At 35.1% G+C, this 18,007-nt stretch overlaps 1 protein-coding gene across 7 annotated transcripts in view; it reads right to left on the reverse strand.

The window, feature by feature from the left end:
• BRD9 (bromodomain containing 9) overlaps nucleotides 1–18,007 on the reverse strand; it is a 23,589-nt gene continuing 5,582 nt past the window's right edge. The window contains exons 5-18 of one of the 7 annotated variants that reach the window (XM_064705102.1): nucleotides 17,773–17,917; nucleotides 15,868–15,978; nucleotides 14,942–15,054; nucleotides 12,878–12,967; nucleotides 11,900–12,032; nucleotides 9,620–9,695; nucleotides 8,202–8,297; nucleotides 7,313–7,445; nucleotides 6,411–6,522; nucleotides 4,772–4,810; nucleotides 4,262–4,333; nucleotides 2,897–2,999; nucleotides 942–1,109; nucleotides 1–238 (exon numbers count right to left, since the gene is read on the reverse strand). In XM_064705102.1, the coding sequence (XP_064561172.1) occupies nucleotides 138–238; nucleotides 942–1,109; nucleotides 2,897–2,999; nucleotides 4,262–4,333; nucleotides 4,772–4,810; nucleotides 6,411–6,522; nucleotides 7,313–7,445; nucleotides 8,202–8,297; nucleotides 9,620–9,695; nucleotides 11,900–12,032; nucleotides 12,878–12,967; nucleotides 14,942–15,054; nucleotides 15,868–15,978; nucleotides 17,773–17,917 (1,492 nt within the window). In that variant the 3' untranslated portion in view covers nucleotides 1–137. Of the gene's footprint in view, nucleotides 239–941; nucleotides 1,110–2,896; nucleotides 3,000–4,261; nucleotides 4,334–4,771; nucleotides 4,811–6,410; nucleotides 6,523–7,312; nucleotides 7,446–8,201; nucleotides 8,298–9,619; nucleotides 9,696–11,899; nucleotides 12,033–12,877; nucleotides 12,968–14,941; nucleotides 15,118–15,867; nucleotides 15,979–17,772; nucleotides 17,918–18,007 lie in introns of all 7 variants that reach the window. The other 6 variants (XM_064705100.1, XM_064705099.1, XM_064705106.1 and 3 more) reach the window with 6 other exon arrangements.

Here is an 18,007-nt window from a genome sequence, read left to right on the forward strand (position 1 = left end):
TTGTTTCATCCTGTATACATGATAATATACAGCAATCCTCATAGAAAAGAGGACAAAAATGCAGTTTCTGTCATGGACAAAAACTTTATAAAAACATAATACAATTAAAATACAAAATAAATATAGTACATGTCAGATTAGTTACTAGTAGCGTTTGAGGTTTCTGGAGACTGAAGAAATTCATATGGATCATGAACCATGTCTTGCTGTTCTCCAACACTCAGATGAGAGGGGCTTCCTGTTGAATGTGGGAAAAAAAATCAAAGCTTTAAAAGTACAGAAAAAATTAAGAGATATTTAAACATATAAACAGGATGGTTATTTCACATTTTTCTTTTAGACTTTTAAAGTAAGATATCTAAATAATATTTAAACAGGAGATTATGAAAAAGAAATCACAAGATTCTTAGTAATTTAGATAATTTTTGGAATAGTAATCATTATGCTATTACTCTGAGTTGATTACTCTGAGTTAATTATACAAAATGCAACTGAGTATCATGCATCCAACATCTTCTATCTTCTCAGAAACGGCACTATATTGTTGAGCAGTATGTTAGCTATCATCCCATCTTATCACTGAATTTTACAGTTGACAATAAAATGTTGTGGTAGAATCCAATTTGTTACTTGCTGAACACAACTATGCTGAAGTAAAACAATCATTACTGACTGCATCAAATGAAAGCGCTTACAGCAATTACTTTAATCACATCTAATAATAAAATACGAAATTACAATTAGGGGTCTTAGTTCTGGAGGTTCAAAGTATGTCTTGTTAGTTATCTCTGCCAGGCATATTTAAAAATTAAAACATGATCAGTCAGCACACTGTTTTATCTGAGTAGTTTCCCACAGAGATTTATGTATTACTGTGTGAGTTTAAACCAATTCCAAATAGAGCACAAGTACTGGAACTTCTGTGACACAGCTAACTTTACCAAGATGATGTTGGTCTCTTTCAGAGGTATTGGAAAGGGAGCTCAAATTGGATGATGGCCGGGATCCCACTCTGTCAGCCTGAGCTTCATGAAGGTCCTGAAGGAGTTTTGTTGTTTCATCTAGATGTAGATGGTTATCATCATGATCAAACTCCTTCTTCACTCTTCCTAAGAGCCACCAACCAAAACCCATAATTAGCACATGTAAATTGACCCATGAATTATCAAGTCACTATAAAAAAGTTCTAAATTTAACACAAGCATTGTCTATACCCAAATGGCCTCAATCTTGCATTTTTCCTCGCACTTTTAAAAAGCAACAGCTGCAGGCCTGTGCAGTATTGGAAGATGAAGGAAAGTGCCACAAGGAAATGGCTGAAACTGAACTGACTACCAGTACCTAAACAACTGTAAGAGCTTAATTTGTTTCCCTTAGGTGTAAAATACCAGATATGGACAGACTGGCCTGGGTTGGAAGGGACCTTAAAAGGCCATCTCATTCCAACCCCCCTGCCATGGGCAGAGATACCTTTCACCAGCCCAGGTTGCTCAAAGCCCCATCCAACCTGACCTTGCGCACTTCCAGGAACAGGGAACCCACAACTGACACAACTGTGTCAGTGCCTCACCACCCTCACAGTAAATAACACACTTAGTTTGTGGCAAAACAGAGTCAGCAAGCAGATCATTTAAATATCTAACTCAAAATACAGTTAAAACAGAACATGAAATCTATGGAGGCAAAGATATCCACACCACAGAAGATTCTAAGAACAGTATCTTCTCCAGCGACATTGATTTTTAGTAAGTCAAATGAGATTATGAAATTGGAAAGAACGGCATGTATGTGCCAATATATGCTATTCTTTCATATGAAGACCTAAAAAAAATTCCCTCAACTTTAAACAGGAAGATAAACTCCTTCCTTTCTCTTTCTTAAATGCTAATTTTGCAAGAATTATGATAAGAAGTAATTTCATAAACTCAGTCTGGAAGCCAACTAATCTAGCAGTATGATTATTTACAGAAAGGCCAAAGAAGAAAATATAAGCAGCTTTCAGTGGTGCATGAAATTTATAATAAGTGTGATATATCTAAACATTATCTATAAAATGGATATTTATTCATTTTTTACTGAACTGCAATAAAATTAGAGTGAGACAGCATAATCAGAACTTACAATTGCTTTTCAAACTGCACCTATGTGAGAAATTTGTAGAAATCTTTTTTCCCTTTAAGCCTTCAATTCGTTTTGTTGTGTTTTATAATACATAGCTTGGCCTCTTTCACATTCAGAACTAAAAGTACCTTAAAACATAAGCAAGTTGTGTGCTTGGATGACATTTTTGAGGACATTTAACTAACTCAGCTGCCTGCAGAAATGGTAACAATACTTGTCGTGGTGCTTATAGGATAACTATCAAAGGCATGTATTTGAAACAGTATCCAAATTCTTTCACACAACTGAAGATAAAGTCTATCCACTGCCAGAAGTTTCTTCCCACTTTTGTTCTGGGATGTTCAGTGCAGCAATATGATTTGGTTTCACATACTTACCTAATTCTCAAGTTTGAAACTTACCTAAACTTACTTACCTATTTCTCAAATTTTAAAAGACATTATATGAAGCAACATAATTTCTGAGTGAAAGCTTCACACCGATTCTTAAAATTTATATTACAAGAAATACAAGAAAAGCTATCAAAATAGCGAGGTACAAATACTGTTTTCTTCAGTTGTACAGGAAAAGTTAGCTTGTATAACACATGGATGTCTCAAAGGAAAAACAGAACAAGGTTTCATTTATTAGCCCTGGACTTTTACCACAGTTAAACTTTTACCACATTTATAACTACTTCTCAAACCCTTTTTTAAGTCTTAGCAAATCCTGCTGTCATTTTCACTAAATGGTACAACTAAACCATAACTGATGTCTTGTATATTTAGATACTAACCTAACGAACTTAACATAGAAATATCAAGAGATACATCTGAATACGGCTTCATGGAGAGAAAGTCCAAGTCAGAAGTGTTACTGTCTCCAGCAGATTCTCCAACCTATTAAAATTCAAGAAAGATTAGCAAGAGTGACAAGCTGTGATGTTAACTTCACAAAGTTTAATGCACAAATCCATTCTCTCAGAAGTGTTATTTCAACATCTGAAACTGGAGCATCCATAGCCATCATGGCTCACCTGAAATTCAGAGACAGCTCAAAAAGATTCCTGGACATGAATGGCCAGGGATGTGCACAGTAGTCCAAGTCTTTTAACTCATGATCCAGGACTGCTGAAATTCAATTACACACTCAACTCATCCATGTCTCATGGTAGAACCCTAGCAGGTGAAAGTATTACCAGTATCCCTCATCTTCCCCATTTGTTAACATTGGATTTATTGAAACTTTTTGTACAGTGGGCCTCCTGTTTGACAGTATCAGCTGGAACTGGTCGCTCTAGTATTTTTCCTATACATTTGGATAATGAAATACAGCCTAAACTTCGCAATTCTCCTTTTTTTCACACTCATTTCAATATTGCTAATGTAATGGACAAAGGAAGAAATCAGAGTCACTAAGCTTCAAAACCTATTCTAAGGGAAATCTCTGAGGATGTCTGATCCAGCAGGAGAATTGAGACACTCAGGTAAACATATTATCAGATACTATCTTTTAGAAATATGAAAATGAATCCTAGCATGTACATCAAATACCTTAACCAGTCACCTTCTAGAGAAATTCACACCTTTCCACAAAATATAAGGAATATTTATAAAACTATGATTTTTTTTAGTTGCTATAATGTGATCCATATAATTTTTATGTGAATTGCATGTAATGTAGTGCATATCTCCTGTTATCACAAATAATTTGCAAGATAAAACCAGTACCACTTAAAGAAAGATTTTATTAGTAGCTGCAACAGCATAAGGTATGGTTATTTACCCATGCTTTCTAATAGACATTTTCCATGGATATGCTAAAACCTATTAATATTAATGGGGTTTTTTCCAATTTTACAGCAGGCTGAACCTCAAATATTGATCAGCAGATCAAATATCTTTTTCAGATTCCTATGTGATCTTTCTGCCTCTGAGACTTAGTTATGCATGCTGAAATAAGTTGAAGAACACTAAAGCCACAAATGAAAACAGACTGAATATCAGATAATTCTTTTCAGTACTGCAACCTTATTCCAGATAATGTAATTTTAATATTCAACCTCAGATTGTGCACTGAAATGAAATAATGTCTCAATATTACTTTTTTGTTTCTGTTTTTTCCCCTGTTGTTTCCCTCCCCTACCCCCCAGCCATTTTACCATAATCGGTTTGGAAGAATCCAGACAGGTATTGCGCAACTTGTGTTCTTCTTTTATAAGAACTGGCAGAACCTAAATAACAAAGAAATACTTTAGATTTCATAGCTTATATTTACTAAGGATGTTCCCTGAGAATGTTCGTGTAATTTATTGTTTTCCACAATGAGGTCGTGGGCCATCACAGAAAACTGCCATATTCTGTGATGTTTGAGTAGAACCTTCACAAAAAACTAAAGACCAGCTTTTCTCTAGGGCAATTATATACAGTCATGCCAACAATTTGTAACTAACCAGGACAGCCTCTCCAGGAATAAGCTAAAGCCTCTCCTTTCTCATATACTCCACTTATCATTCTTTTCTGTACTACCATACAGAACAGAGGCACATTAAATAAAATAAAGAATTGGAATGTTGCAAGCTCAGAGAGCTGAGTAACTTTCTCTACTTTAAATGCCAAAACGCTTTTCCCTGTTAAAACCCCCAAACAAACAAAGTATTACCATAACTTACTTTAACTTCATCCAGTGGTTTTACTGGAATGTTTCGCCTCTGGAATGAAAGAATATCAATAACTGCTTATATTGAACACAAGAAAGACATCTTTCTTGTACCATCTCAAGTATATTCAAACCACACACAACAGGAGGCTAGAGATAGCTAACTTTTTCACATATCTGTAACATAATTAGAATGCAACAATTGCTGTTCTTAAATATTTTAATATTATTCATTTTAACTGATCTTTGAGTCCCCTTATACTATTTCTTCTGCTCACAAACTTTATATTCAAATGCAGTATCTTTGTCATTACTTCAGTAACTTCTGATCACAAATCATTCAAAGGTGTACTTCCAGAGATACTAATTCTTACTCAAATGCAGCAGTACAAAATGCTCAAGCATAGAACACCATGTATATGATCACTGAAACACATGTAATTGTATAAAATCAGTGTATATCCATACATGTCTCAACTAAACAGCATTTTCAAGTGTCAATAGCCATTGACCATTGGAAGGTCGTCAGAAATTCTCACCTGGAACAACATTCATAGAAAAACACAGTAAAAGGCAAAGGCACATTTTATTTTAATGCTAAGTTGACTATGTTGCATACACACGTTTCTATAAGTAGAAAAGTATTCAGAATATTGGGTTTTAACTTTTCGAACTAATCCTTTCCATTTCTTCCTGTTATATGTACCATCTTTCTCCATAGGGAAAAAACACCCAGAAAATTCTAAACAATCATCAGTGGTTTTCATTCCATGTCTCCTTATTTCCAAACACCACCCACCCTACTCCACTTCTAAGTCGGCAAAAATGTAGCATAATCTAATTTCCACCACATCAAGAAGCCTAAGCACTTTCCATCTTCCCACCCTGCCTTCCTTTCTTTATTCTTCAGTCTTTCAGTGTGTCAGCATTTTAAATAGCAGACAATTATTTCAAACTATAACTGCCTTTCAAAGTGAAGATAACATGAAATTTATCGTCAGAAAATTTGCAGTTTTTTAGCTTATTCTGACTTGGGAATGCAAACAGTCTCACTAGAACCATACACATTTCTGAGAAAACTCTCTTCTCCAATCTTAGTATGCATCTCTTCAGGAAAGTGCTTTTGGAAATAAGTTAAAAGCTTTCCCTGCAGACACACTACATGAATGTAAAATTTAGCTCTGGAGGGTACAGTGGTAATTATTCTGTTTTTTAACTTTACTTCCATGTTCCAAATAACTAATCCTTCCATGAGAAATATATTTTGCTTTTCAATTAAGAAAAAACCCAAAACTTCACAAAAGAATTGCAATGTAACTCAGAAGTCTGTATGTAAGTCATGACATCAAGTGACAAGGCTGCCCAAACTCCATCCAGCTGGTTGGACCCTGCTATGCTGCATCTCCTGTCTCCTCCTTTCTACAGTCACATAGTGAACCACATTGGAGAACTGACCTAGCCAGAGGAAAGGATTCCTCCTTCAGTCTCTAATTAATTCAGTTCTCTAATTTGGTTTATAGTTGCTTGAACAGCTAGGCTTGCACTGCCTTAACTGGCAGTGGAAAACAAAGCATCTCACACAGTATTAAAAAGCCAATAGGTTCCTTTTTATTCTGATGAATTTGTGACACTTCAGTGCACCCAGGACACACCTGCTTTAGCTGATAAATAGTTTTGGAATGGTCACCACTAGTGATCTGGTCCAGAAGATCATCAACTATTTTCTTGCTGTAACTTCCAGCATCCTTCACAAATTCTTGTAAGCTAGCAGGAATGGAGACAAGCATTACAGAAAACACTTACTTTCATAAAAACTACTTCAATTTAAAATGTTTTCCCAAATACACCAAGTTACACCTACATTTTCTTTTTCCTTTAACTCTTTTATGCTTCTTCAGGAAAGCAATTAAGGTGGCCAGGACATATAGCTTTTTCTTTTACTTTAATAGCACAGTAGGTTTACAACTTGTTTTTCACAAGTACCAGCAAATTTTGTCTTGAACTATCATAGATGGTAGGGTAGTGCGTTAAAAAACAAAACACAAAAGACAAAAAGCTTGAGATTATTTCTTTCCCTCCAAGATCAACAATTTAATGTTAAATGGCATTTTTCTTTTCAAGTAGCATTAAATCTTTTGAAACTCACTGAAAAACATAATTGTTTTAAAGCCACTGAAATATATTACTTGCCTTTTAAAATTATTTACTGCTGGGTAACACTAAATCTGTGGCAACCTGTAATATACTGTGGTTGAAGACCCTAATAACAAGATCCATAACAACTTTGCAATAAAATAGAATAGCTTAAAAGGCCAAATGGGAAAACCCCCCAAAACTTTCCCCACCTCCAAAAATCCAAATGTAAACAAACAACTAAAAAAAAACCCAAGCCAAGAAGCATGAAAGCCTAGCTTCAAATTTTATAGTGATTTATTTTAACAATAAGTTCGAGAAAAAAATTCAGGATTTGGAGGCTCTTAGTTGAGATCTAGTTTAAATTTCTTTGCAAAAAATTGCTATGAGAAGGTTGCCTTCCTAATAAAGAAGACCTTACCTTAAGGCACACTGGATCCCCGTTTCATCACCATATGCTGAGTATAGAAGCTCTATCTCATCTGGTTTCAAATCATGAAATATAGAGTTGTTTTGCAAAGAAGGTGCTGTATTGGCACTGGTAAGAAAGGTTACTATACAGGTAAAAGACATAACAAATTATTAGCACAAGTGTCAAAGACGACTTGGGGGAAAAAACAAAGATTGTATTTTCTGAAACAGATACAGAAAGTGCCATGTAGTTTTTCCTCCAACTGAAAGCAAGAGCAGTGTCTCAAGGACACTTCCAGACTCTAGAATCAGCACTATTTTAACCATATAAACAAACATACTTATACTACTGAAAAATCAAGAATTAAGTTATCCACCCCATTCCAAGAAGAAAAAGGTTCACGGTCACATTCTCTTCTGTATTTCTACATTTTGTGTGCATCTACATGTTGGTTGCCACTCAGTTTCTAGACAGCCGATTAGAAACTATTAAAAACTGTCAATAACATCAGGAAAAAAAATTCCACAGCCTGCAAAATCTTTGTCAAGTGTTGCAAAAATGCAAATGACTGGAAGTTGTTTTTCAACCGTAAGTGCAATTACTACAGAAAAATTATTTCCCCCAGAGGAAATGGACTACCATTATTGGAAATCTTCTAGTGTGGCTATAACACTACAGTAAAATATTAATACATAAACTGCTAATTAAATTATGTTTAATAAGCAAAATATTCAATTTAATAAAAGCTGCATTCTGCTGTCAATGGAATTATTATATATTATTTTTAACTAAGCAAACTTTCATAATATAAACAGGTATATACCAAAATGATTTTATATCAAGTAATTGCTTGAATATTTAATAAACACAAAGTTAAAACATGGTCTTTGGTAATTACCTTTATTTCTTCGTTCATCTTTGAAGCCCAGTGTAGTGAAGCCAGGTAATAATTTGCTTGACAGTGAACTCAGATCCACTGGGTGAGTTTCTTCCTCTAATAATTTGATTTAAAAGAAGGCTTAGAAAAGCATTTTGTGTTTACAATTTATGACAAGTAATTAGAATTTGCTATTTTAGAGCTGTAATTAACATAAAGACTTAATGTTTTTTAAACTGTACATTAAGGGTAGGTATTGTAATTCAGGTTCTCCATTTAAATTTTAACCTCAACCTATAAATATGCTTCCATGTCATATTCACAAGATCTATGGCTTAAGTTATGTCTTAATAACTTATTTCACTTTTAAAGTATACAGTAGCATCTGTGATTATTTTAGTAGCCAATTTACAAACCTTCCATATCCAGATATTGCTGAAGTGATAAAAGCAGTCTCTTGCAGTCTCTTATGTTGACTAAGTGGTTGTTTGTTTATAGAAATTCATTACCATCACATTTTAAATTGTCAGTGGCATAATTTCAGAGGCATTAAATCACTTTTCTTTTTTTTAGAAATAGGTAATAGGCATGAGAGCAGCCAAAATGCTCAGAAAAATTCCAGAAAAATTTACTACCAGATGAAAAAGAATTTAGCAGGCTTTCATCTCTCAAAGTGATTAGTCAAAAGCATTTATATATTCATCAGTGAAACAAGAGGAAAGCTGTAAAAAAAATTCTAATCTTAAGAGGCGCAGAGAAGGAAGTGCTAAATCAACATGATGATTCAAAAAACTATGGCATTTTATTCATTACAAATTTTCAATACTTCTGCAGCTTGAGCTGGAAATTAAAGCAAAGGGAAAGCATAAAACAATATAAATACCATAATAGTAACAGAACAACAACAAAAAAGAAAATATCAAGGAACTAAAGAAAAAAAATTGAGCAAAATCTCATAAACTTAAAACTGAAATTTAGCTAATGATTGAAATAAGGTAATAAAGAGGGAAAAATTATTCTAAATTTGCATCTGTGCATTGCACATTTACTTAGAATTGCACCATCTTCATTCACTTTTTGTCATTAGGTATTAATACCACAGTGTTCTTGCAGTAAAAGCTTGTCTTCCAAGCTCTTTGTAAAGTTGTAGGAATGTGTAAGTGCTTATAAGGAGGTATTATTTTATCTTCTCACTATTTGCATCAGTAAAACAAAGCATTTGAAGTGTGAAAATAGGGAAGGCAAACAGAAACACCTTTGGGGTGTTTGGGGAAATGGCTTGGGAAATAATGAAAAGAATGAAATTTTTTGAAAAATAAAAACAATTTAAAAACTCATCTATATTAGGATCTGCAGGATCGGTATCTACAGTTAAGACTTCAAAATCTCTTAGAACATTTAAAACTAGAAATGTTTGCTTCAAAGACTGTGGCTTTTACCTTCTGCTTCTGGATCAGATGAATTTACTACACTAAACAATAAAGTTCCATCTCCATTTTTTTTCAGATAACCAATCTGTGGACAGAACCAGAGATACAGGAAGAATCATTCAAAACTGTTCACACTCAAAGAAGGAGCTGCCCATTTACAGAGAGAACTATAAAAAACATTTTTAGCTGTATTGCATTGCACTTTGGTATTCCCTTTTTCATACAGGGAACCCTGGGTCACAACTATTTTACACCACTTAGCCAGTGCTTCAGAACAGATTTAGGAGAAGTTAATACATCATATATACAATGTCCTATTCATCTTTCTAAGTCTAGATCTAAAGTTTACACCCAAGACAAACCCAATTCCATTGTCAATAGCACAGAGCCAGCCTTTCTGACTGCAAAGTCCAGAACACACATTCTTTAAAGAAGCAGATCTGTAACTCCTCTCCACAAACAAAGTCATTGCTTATTTTCAAATATAGACTGAACTGCTTGTTTTCATGTCTCACCCACAACTTTCTCTAATTAGAAGTACTTTTATTAACACACTACCAAATTCTTCAAGAGGAAGAAGTGCTGTGACAGACCTACTGAAGCAGACAAGCACAATGCTAAAGACAGATGTTGAAGACGACAGAGCACAGCAGGATCTATAAAGTTAGAGCCAGATCTGATGCAACAAGCAAAGCTAATGTCAGAAACTAACTACACATGAATTGAGAAAAAAAAACATTGTAACCTCTCAATATAAAGGGAAAATGAAAACTGTTCTCTCGCTAGAAAAATATTAGTAAATACTTCTGAGGAAATGAACAATAAATCTCTCCTATTTTGTTTTCTATCCCCCTCCATCTGAAAAAGTTTAAAACTCTCTCCATACAGGGGGCCAAAGCATACAATAAAAACAGAGGTGAGAGATGCTGAAAAGAGAACTAACAACATCTTCAAGTGATGGCAAAAGTTAACAAGAGCTGAATTCCAAGAACATGCCAGGATTACTGAGATTCAGTGGGACATGCAGTGGGGCTGCCAAGCTGACTTAACAGCCTTAGCAACTAAGAGCTGCACACCTTGAGAAACTTCCTTGAACATCAAAAACTGACTGCATCACTCAATGGTATTGCTTTGAAGGGATTTTAAAAGCCCCTCTACTTTGGAGGTTTCAAATAGACTTCAATTCTAACAAGTCTTCTCATTCAAAGAAACAGAAATACATTTGAAACTAAGCCTCCACCCACTACTCCTTGCAGTTTTATTTCATAATTCAGTTGAGCCTAAACTGACTGCATAATCAGGGCCACTGCCCAAGAAATGGACATTTAAGTTTGAAGACACAACATCACTTCTGCTTCAAAGTAAAGTTTCTTCTGCAATAGTTTTTTAAAGAGGTGGAAAATGCAGATGTGGACACATCCTGATTCCTTTCTCGACTGCAGCGACCACTAAAGTGACAGATGAGAAATGGGAGCAAAGGTGGGAATAAGTCTCCATAAAATTCAAGGGAAAGAGAGAAAAGGGATCTCAGCACAGATCTGTAGCGAATGCCTGGAGCATTCACTCCAATCCTAGCACAAGGAAATGACAGAATCCACCACTATCATCACAGAGCTAAAAATCCCAGAGCTAAAAAAATCGATCCTTCAGAGAAAACGGCACCAACAGCACCACCAAGCTTGTCCTTGGAAGAGCACAAAACCCAAATACATCGAATAACATCAGCATCACATTCAGGACTGTAAAACATGCTATCTAAACCTACTCAATGAAAGATCTTTGTATTTGGTACTCATGCTACAGCTGACAGCTACTGTTTGTAAATACAAAACTACAAGAGTTTACAAACTCTCCTCATTAAAAACAGTAATTTAACACTAAAAGTATGTTAATTCCTGGGGGGGGGAAGGGAGGGGAGAGTAGGGGAATCCTAAATAGTTCTTCAACCTACACCGTAGTTTGCTTTTTTTGAGATTGCAACAATAAGAGAAGTGTGATGTTATTTTAATCACTTTCAGTGCTAAGGGCTGCAATTCAAGATGGAACATTTTACTGTTTCCTGTAACTGAATTTCCAAAGAGAGAACCTGAGATTGACTTAGGACCCCCTACAGTGGCTTTCAGTGGCAACTAAAGATAGACAACAGCAGTATCAGTACACCACACACAACACACATCCCAGATGCTCCAGTCCCAGGCAGCCTAACAGTAAAGCCTGTTTCCTAATGTGAAACAAAGCATTCAAGAGTCAGGCACAAACTAGAACTGCAAACTGCCATGTGCAGTAGACCTTGCTGTTGGGTAGATATCGATTGATCCTATCCCGAGCTTCATCTGCTGCATGTTCCACTAGTGCCAGGACATGTTCTTCAGCAGTGCTGTCTGTCAGGCTGCATGCATTCCCCTCAGGTTCAAAAATGCAGCTAAAAAAGAGAAGAAGAGGAGCTGTAGCAATTAAAAGCTAAAACAAAACAAAGGGCTGAATTCTGGCTTTGCTTAATAGAGCAATCAGTCCCACTCTTCTCCCAGTGTCAGTCTACCTCAGCACTTAAGTGGAATTATAATCATTATAATCATATAATCATTACAATCATATTATGAAGTTTTGCAGCAGAAGCTGTGAACTACCAAACTACTGACTTCAAAAATGTAATTGTTCCTGTATCCTGATGAAAATGAAGTATAAAATGAAGCACAAAACAGAGACTGGGAGTAAAACTGGCAATTATACAAGGTGAATGCTGTATGCATCCTTAGTCTCCCACATGCACGTATACACTATTTTCAAAAATTACAAACAGGAAGATGCAGAAAATAAATTTTGTAATGAGAGATAGAAACAGCTGCTTATCAGAGAAAAAACCCAACAGACTGCATTTATGATGATTATGTCATATAGCTGCCTTCAGAAGTAGGACCAAACTCCCAGTCTAAAAGGGAATCCTTTAATTCCTATGTTTTCAGTATCGGCAGTTAGCATTCCTAATCTGTATCAATCACAAAACTGCTTGTAACTGAAATTAAAGAATTTATCTTTCAGTAGATCCCTTCTCATTAGAGCTCCAAACCAATAAAGTCGCAGCAAATAAGCATACCCAAGGATGGAACAGGACACAGCTATCACATAAAATCAGGAAAAGGTAGTATCATAAAAAGAAGTGTGAAGATATCATAGAATATGGCAGTCTTCATTATATTTTATATATAAATGTTGTAAATCAAAGTTTTTCAGGGCATTATATGGACATTAGACACTAGGACCAAACACCTTAGGTACTGGGTAGAGCATCTCCTCACACCAAATCCATTTCTCTCTCCTGGGTTATCTTCTTCCATTTGCTTAGCTAAGAATTTCTCTCTGTATAGAGATTCAGATCCGATACACAAGTAAGTTTTGCTATTAAAGACAATAAAAAGATCACAGGATCACACTATTACGAGACAAATGTGTTATACTATTTTGTTTCATTGAAACTTTAAGAAAGGGTGTACACAGCAGGAAACTCCTCAACAACTCACACTTTCTATCACACACTACAGAACACTTAAAGGACAAGAATTTTGAGAGAATGTTCAGAAGATTGTAACATCCTAAAAAACCTTTCAAAAACTATTTAAACATTAGGATGTTCAAGTGATCAAGTCACTTTTTCCTCTATATAGAGGTCTAAGCTGCTTTAACACTTTGTAAACATTGACTTCAACTCCTCTGTTTGTAACCATAAATATGAAAGCAAAAGTATCTGCTATTAGGTTTGATTTTCCCCTCTCAAGGTCTTATTCTTCATCAAAAAACACAGTATCAATCCTACAGATGCAAAAATACAAGTATTTAAAAGTTCACATTACTTAGAAAAAAACTAATTTCAACTACTAAAGTTACACAGACACTGAGAGGAACAGAAAAGTAGATTTATACTACATCTGATTGCTGATAAACTGGTACCAGGATGTATGTTAATGTAGATGGCAGTCTCAATTTCTTGTTCTGTGACAAAGGACAAAGTTACTTTTGTGGTAGAGTTTATGTAAGAATTAGTGCTGGACACCACACAAACCAAATTATTTTGTCTTCTAAAAAAACAGGAACAACCAAAAACCAAAGCACCTACCCCTCAAGACTTTGAAAGGTGCTTTCAGTTGAATTCTATCCACAATCCATTAAACAAAGGAGAAATTATACCTTCTCAATTCTCTATGATACAGAAAAGATTAGTTTCTGTATGTTATAACCACAATAGCTTCTACCACAGATAATTACTGTTGAAAATTATTTTTGAAGATACATGTTGCAGTCTTCTATTTCCAAAAAACCCCTAAATCAGAATAACACTTCTTCCATCAGCAATAAGGATTACAAAAATGCTGGAAGTATAAAAAATGAAAAGTGGCTGATGAGAACTGTAAAGCTCACCTTAAAAAAAAAATGAAACAAGGTATATTTCACTTTTGTTACTTTGAGGATTTAAAAGGAAACCTGCAGAACATATCTACATGATCAGATCATTTACAACATGACTAGTGGTGCTCTGTTGCAATATTTTTTCCCATAAAATTCCAACTGATATAATGCTTTACAATTTAAATTCAGTCTATCTTTGGATGCCTATGCAAGAACACCGAATAAGATAAGTTGCTTGTATATCATGGTTTCTGCTAAAATCTCATAAAATAAATTTATGAAATTCGGATTAAAAAATTAGATTATTAGCATTAGATTTTAGTTATAAAAATATGAATTTGTAACATGGAGGTACCTATTAGCTGGAGGATTACTATTGCACTAGCAATGTATTTTACCACTAAGTTAAGTAAGATTTCACTGGGGATATGTTATCATCTGCTCCAGAAATAATCTCCTGTACTTTCATAACCTGCCAGACAAGGTTAAAGTTAAATAAAATCACTCACTGATCTGCCCTCCTGGGAAGAACCTCTTACATTTTGATGAGACTACTTTAGGAAAGGAAAAAAAGGAACAAAATGCAAAAGGTATTTGTAGCTATACCCAAAATAACATTTTAAACCATCATGAGAAGAAACCACTCATTATTTAATACAGATACAAAGAAGAATGAAAACATCTCTATAGATATTAATTTTAACTGTTTGAAAGAATACGCAGTCATCTTTTACATTGTCTGCTTCAAGTTAGGAATCACTGGGTTATTAAACAGGTTCTATAAATAAACAAATAAAATACAATAAAATTGCCCACTTATCCTATGGACCTCAGGGAAAAATGCTGAGTTTTTTCCCGTCAGTTCTTTCCTGCTGTGTAATGCTACAAAAGCTGCAACAAACCACTAAGCATGCCCATTAAAACCTTTACCTAATAACTTCTTTATTTTGCTTTTTGGATTTCTTGGTAGTCTCTGCTTGTACAGGAACAACTTCAGGAACAGGTTCTTCAACTGCTATGTCTTCATCGCCCAAAAGAGCTGCCTGCTGAGAAAAATCCATGTCCTGCATAAACGACATGCTGCGCTTCAAAGCTAACAGCCGTTCCTAGAATCAGAAAGGACAGAGCGGCAGGGACTTAACCTTTCCCTCATAGCCAAGATGCTATGATAATGGGATGGGATGGGATGGGATGGGAATGGCCATGGCCTTATTTTGTTCTTAATCTCGTTTCCAATGGCGATGCAACATGATTTGGTCATGGTAGCATGGCATCAGAATTTCTGCAGCCCAACTATCAAGAGAGAAACAAACAAACAAACAAACTGCATATGCAAAAACAACTATTTTACACAAAACTTACCATCACTGTAACACATGCACACACACACATTTGTGCACACACAGAGCAGCTCACCAAAACACCTTCATTTGACAAGCCAACAACTGTATCTGAGTAAAAAGTATTAGTGACACTGCTGAAAACTCCCCCACACCTTCAAAAAAGTAACGCTTTCTTGTTTACACAGAGATAAAACTTAAATGAGATCTTGCTTTCAAAAGTTTCAGCCCGAAGTAGGATTTTTCGATAGAGTTGCATATATGTGGATTCTAATTGCTTCCACTGAAATAAGCTCTTACAGACTTCAGTGGTGCAGGTAAGGTTGAGAAATAAGTAAAAATTACTGGGTTATAACAAAAATGCCATCAAGCCCTTAAATATAGCAGCACTAACTGGCACTGCTATAATTCATCACAGATGGATGAAACATTTACCATTGTTACTTTGTCCATTTTAAGTATGGTAACATAAAAACCCCCAAAGTTTCTGCTTTTTGTTTTTATTTGGTCTCTTACTTTGCTCATCATCTTAAAGCCTGTGTGCAGTATCTTCTTGGCTAGCTTGTAGTAAACAGTATCTGGTCTGTTGTAAGTCATTGCATTATCACACATCAGTTTAAAATCAGCCTGAAAAATACAAGACAAAAGAACTGTAAACATTTCAGGTCCTTTGTTAAATGACTGGAAGATATCACTCCATCTTGGCAGCTCTTTGAAGAACACAGCAATATTATAGGAGCAGGCTCATAAACACAAACCAAAAGCAAAGGTTTGAGCCTCTTCTACCTCTCCAAGATGCTCAGTTTCCTTTGGAACAGGCTTTTGGTTTTAAAAACCACTCTCTTTCCTGAATGCCAAATGTAACATCTTCTCTTTAACCAAGTGGACCAAATGGACTAAATGGACCATACACTAGACCGAGCTACCAAGGTGACTTTTTACAGCATTGCAAGCCCTCTGCCTTCAATTACCAAAACCATGAAAAAGACAGAAATTGAGAGGGTGACATGGACGAGCAAACTATGGCCCAAGAAGCAAAGAAGTGCATGTAAGCTACAATGTCAGTGATGGCCTTTCAAGTGCTGCAGAAACAGCCAGTCTTTTGCTTGCCCAACTTTGAAGCAGACCCTTTTTTTACTGAAGCAAAACGAGTGTTCTGCAGAAATTGCCCCTCTTTTAAATGCAGGACAGAGTGCTTTCAGACTCTACTCTTAGACAGATTATTTATTGTCTTGTGACTAGCCTCAGCTAGTTATATCAGACAGGTAACCTTTTCAGCAGACTTTGTTTCAGAGGTTAAAAACCTACAAACTTCATTTCTGTATTAAGGTTATGGCTTGGTAGTTCTGTGTAATTAGGTACCCTCATGTATCCAGAAAGGGAGTCCAATTCCTTTTTTGCTCTAACATGGGCAGATTTTTAAGAAAACTTTTATCACTCCTCTGTCTACAAGCAGAAGCTAAGTCCTTGAAGAAAGAAAAAGTCAGTCTAAAAACTACTGCCATTTTCTTTCTTTTGTTTCTATCCCACCAGTTTCAATACTGCAACCTTGCCTGTTACTTAACAGTTACAGAGCTTCTTATAAATCTCTATAGCATATTTAACAAAAAAGGGTAATAATCTTTGTCAAAGCATCTGTAAGAAATTTAAACCATTCTTTGCTCGCCTTGCCGGACCTTTCAAAAAAAGAGATTAACCCTGAGAAACAAGCTAATGCTCTCTTGCTGAGGCTACCATCATATCAACATCAGTCTAGGAAAAAGCAATTCCAAAAGCTGCTAATAATTAATGACCTTCACAAATCAGTTAAAGAAAACTCCTCTCCTTCAGGAGGTACCAATACTATAAAAAAATTTCTTACTGCACTGTCTGTGAAACCATGATGTATCTAATAAATTATTTCAGAAAAAACAATACGATTAATAACTAAGTTAAGCTGCAAATAAACTTGCCAAGTAAGTTTCTGCCAGAAGACAATTTCAAATGAAGTTATATAAAAACCAGAATAATTAAAGATAAAAAATATGTAATTGCTCTGTAGTCATATACAAGATGCTCCAGTATATCCGCAGGTTTTTTGCAGACAGGTCCAAATTACATTTAAATCAATCTAACAAGGTCTAGATTAAAAAAAGGAAAAAAAAAAAAGCTCAGTGGTTTAAGTCTTGGTGATAACCTTATTCCTGTCGAAGTTTAGCAAAAACTAAATTCCACAGAACTTTAGAAGATCTTCTTGGTTTCCATAGTAATTTATAGAAGATTGTAGTAGAATATGACAGATTATTTGTAACACACTGAATATACAAAAGTGCTCAGTTCTGAAAAAAATGAGCATTAATTAATGTAACAAAGGCTTCTGCAGTTAAAAAGAATCTTCAGTTTCTTACTAGTTGTGAAATATCTAAATCTTTATTCATTCACCTTGAATTCAGTGACTGATTTGTATTCATTTGCTGCAATTTTTTCCTTCATTGTACCAAAATCCATAGGGTGTTTTATTATCATGGAATATCCAGGAGCAATGGCATCCGTGACTGGAAAAGCAAAAAACCCATGAGGATCTTTCCTAAAAATAAAAACAATAAATTTAAATTTACAGCAGGCAACAAAACAATCCTTGCTTTTGCATCACATTAATAACACAAAAGTACTACTA

This window comes from Zonotrichia leucophrys, chromosome 2, assembly GCF_028769735.1.
Source record: "Zonotrichia leucophrys gambelii isolate GWCS_2022_RI chromosome 2, RI_Zleu_2.0, whole genome shotgun sequence".
Classification (NCBI taxonomy): domain Eukaryota; kingdom Metazoa; phylum Chordata; class Aves; order Passeriformes; family Passerellidae; genus Zonotrichia; species Zonotrichia leucophrys.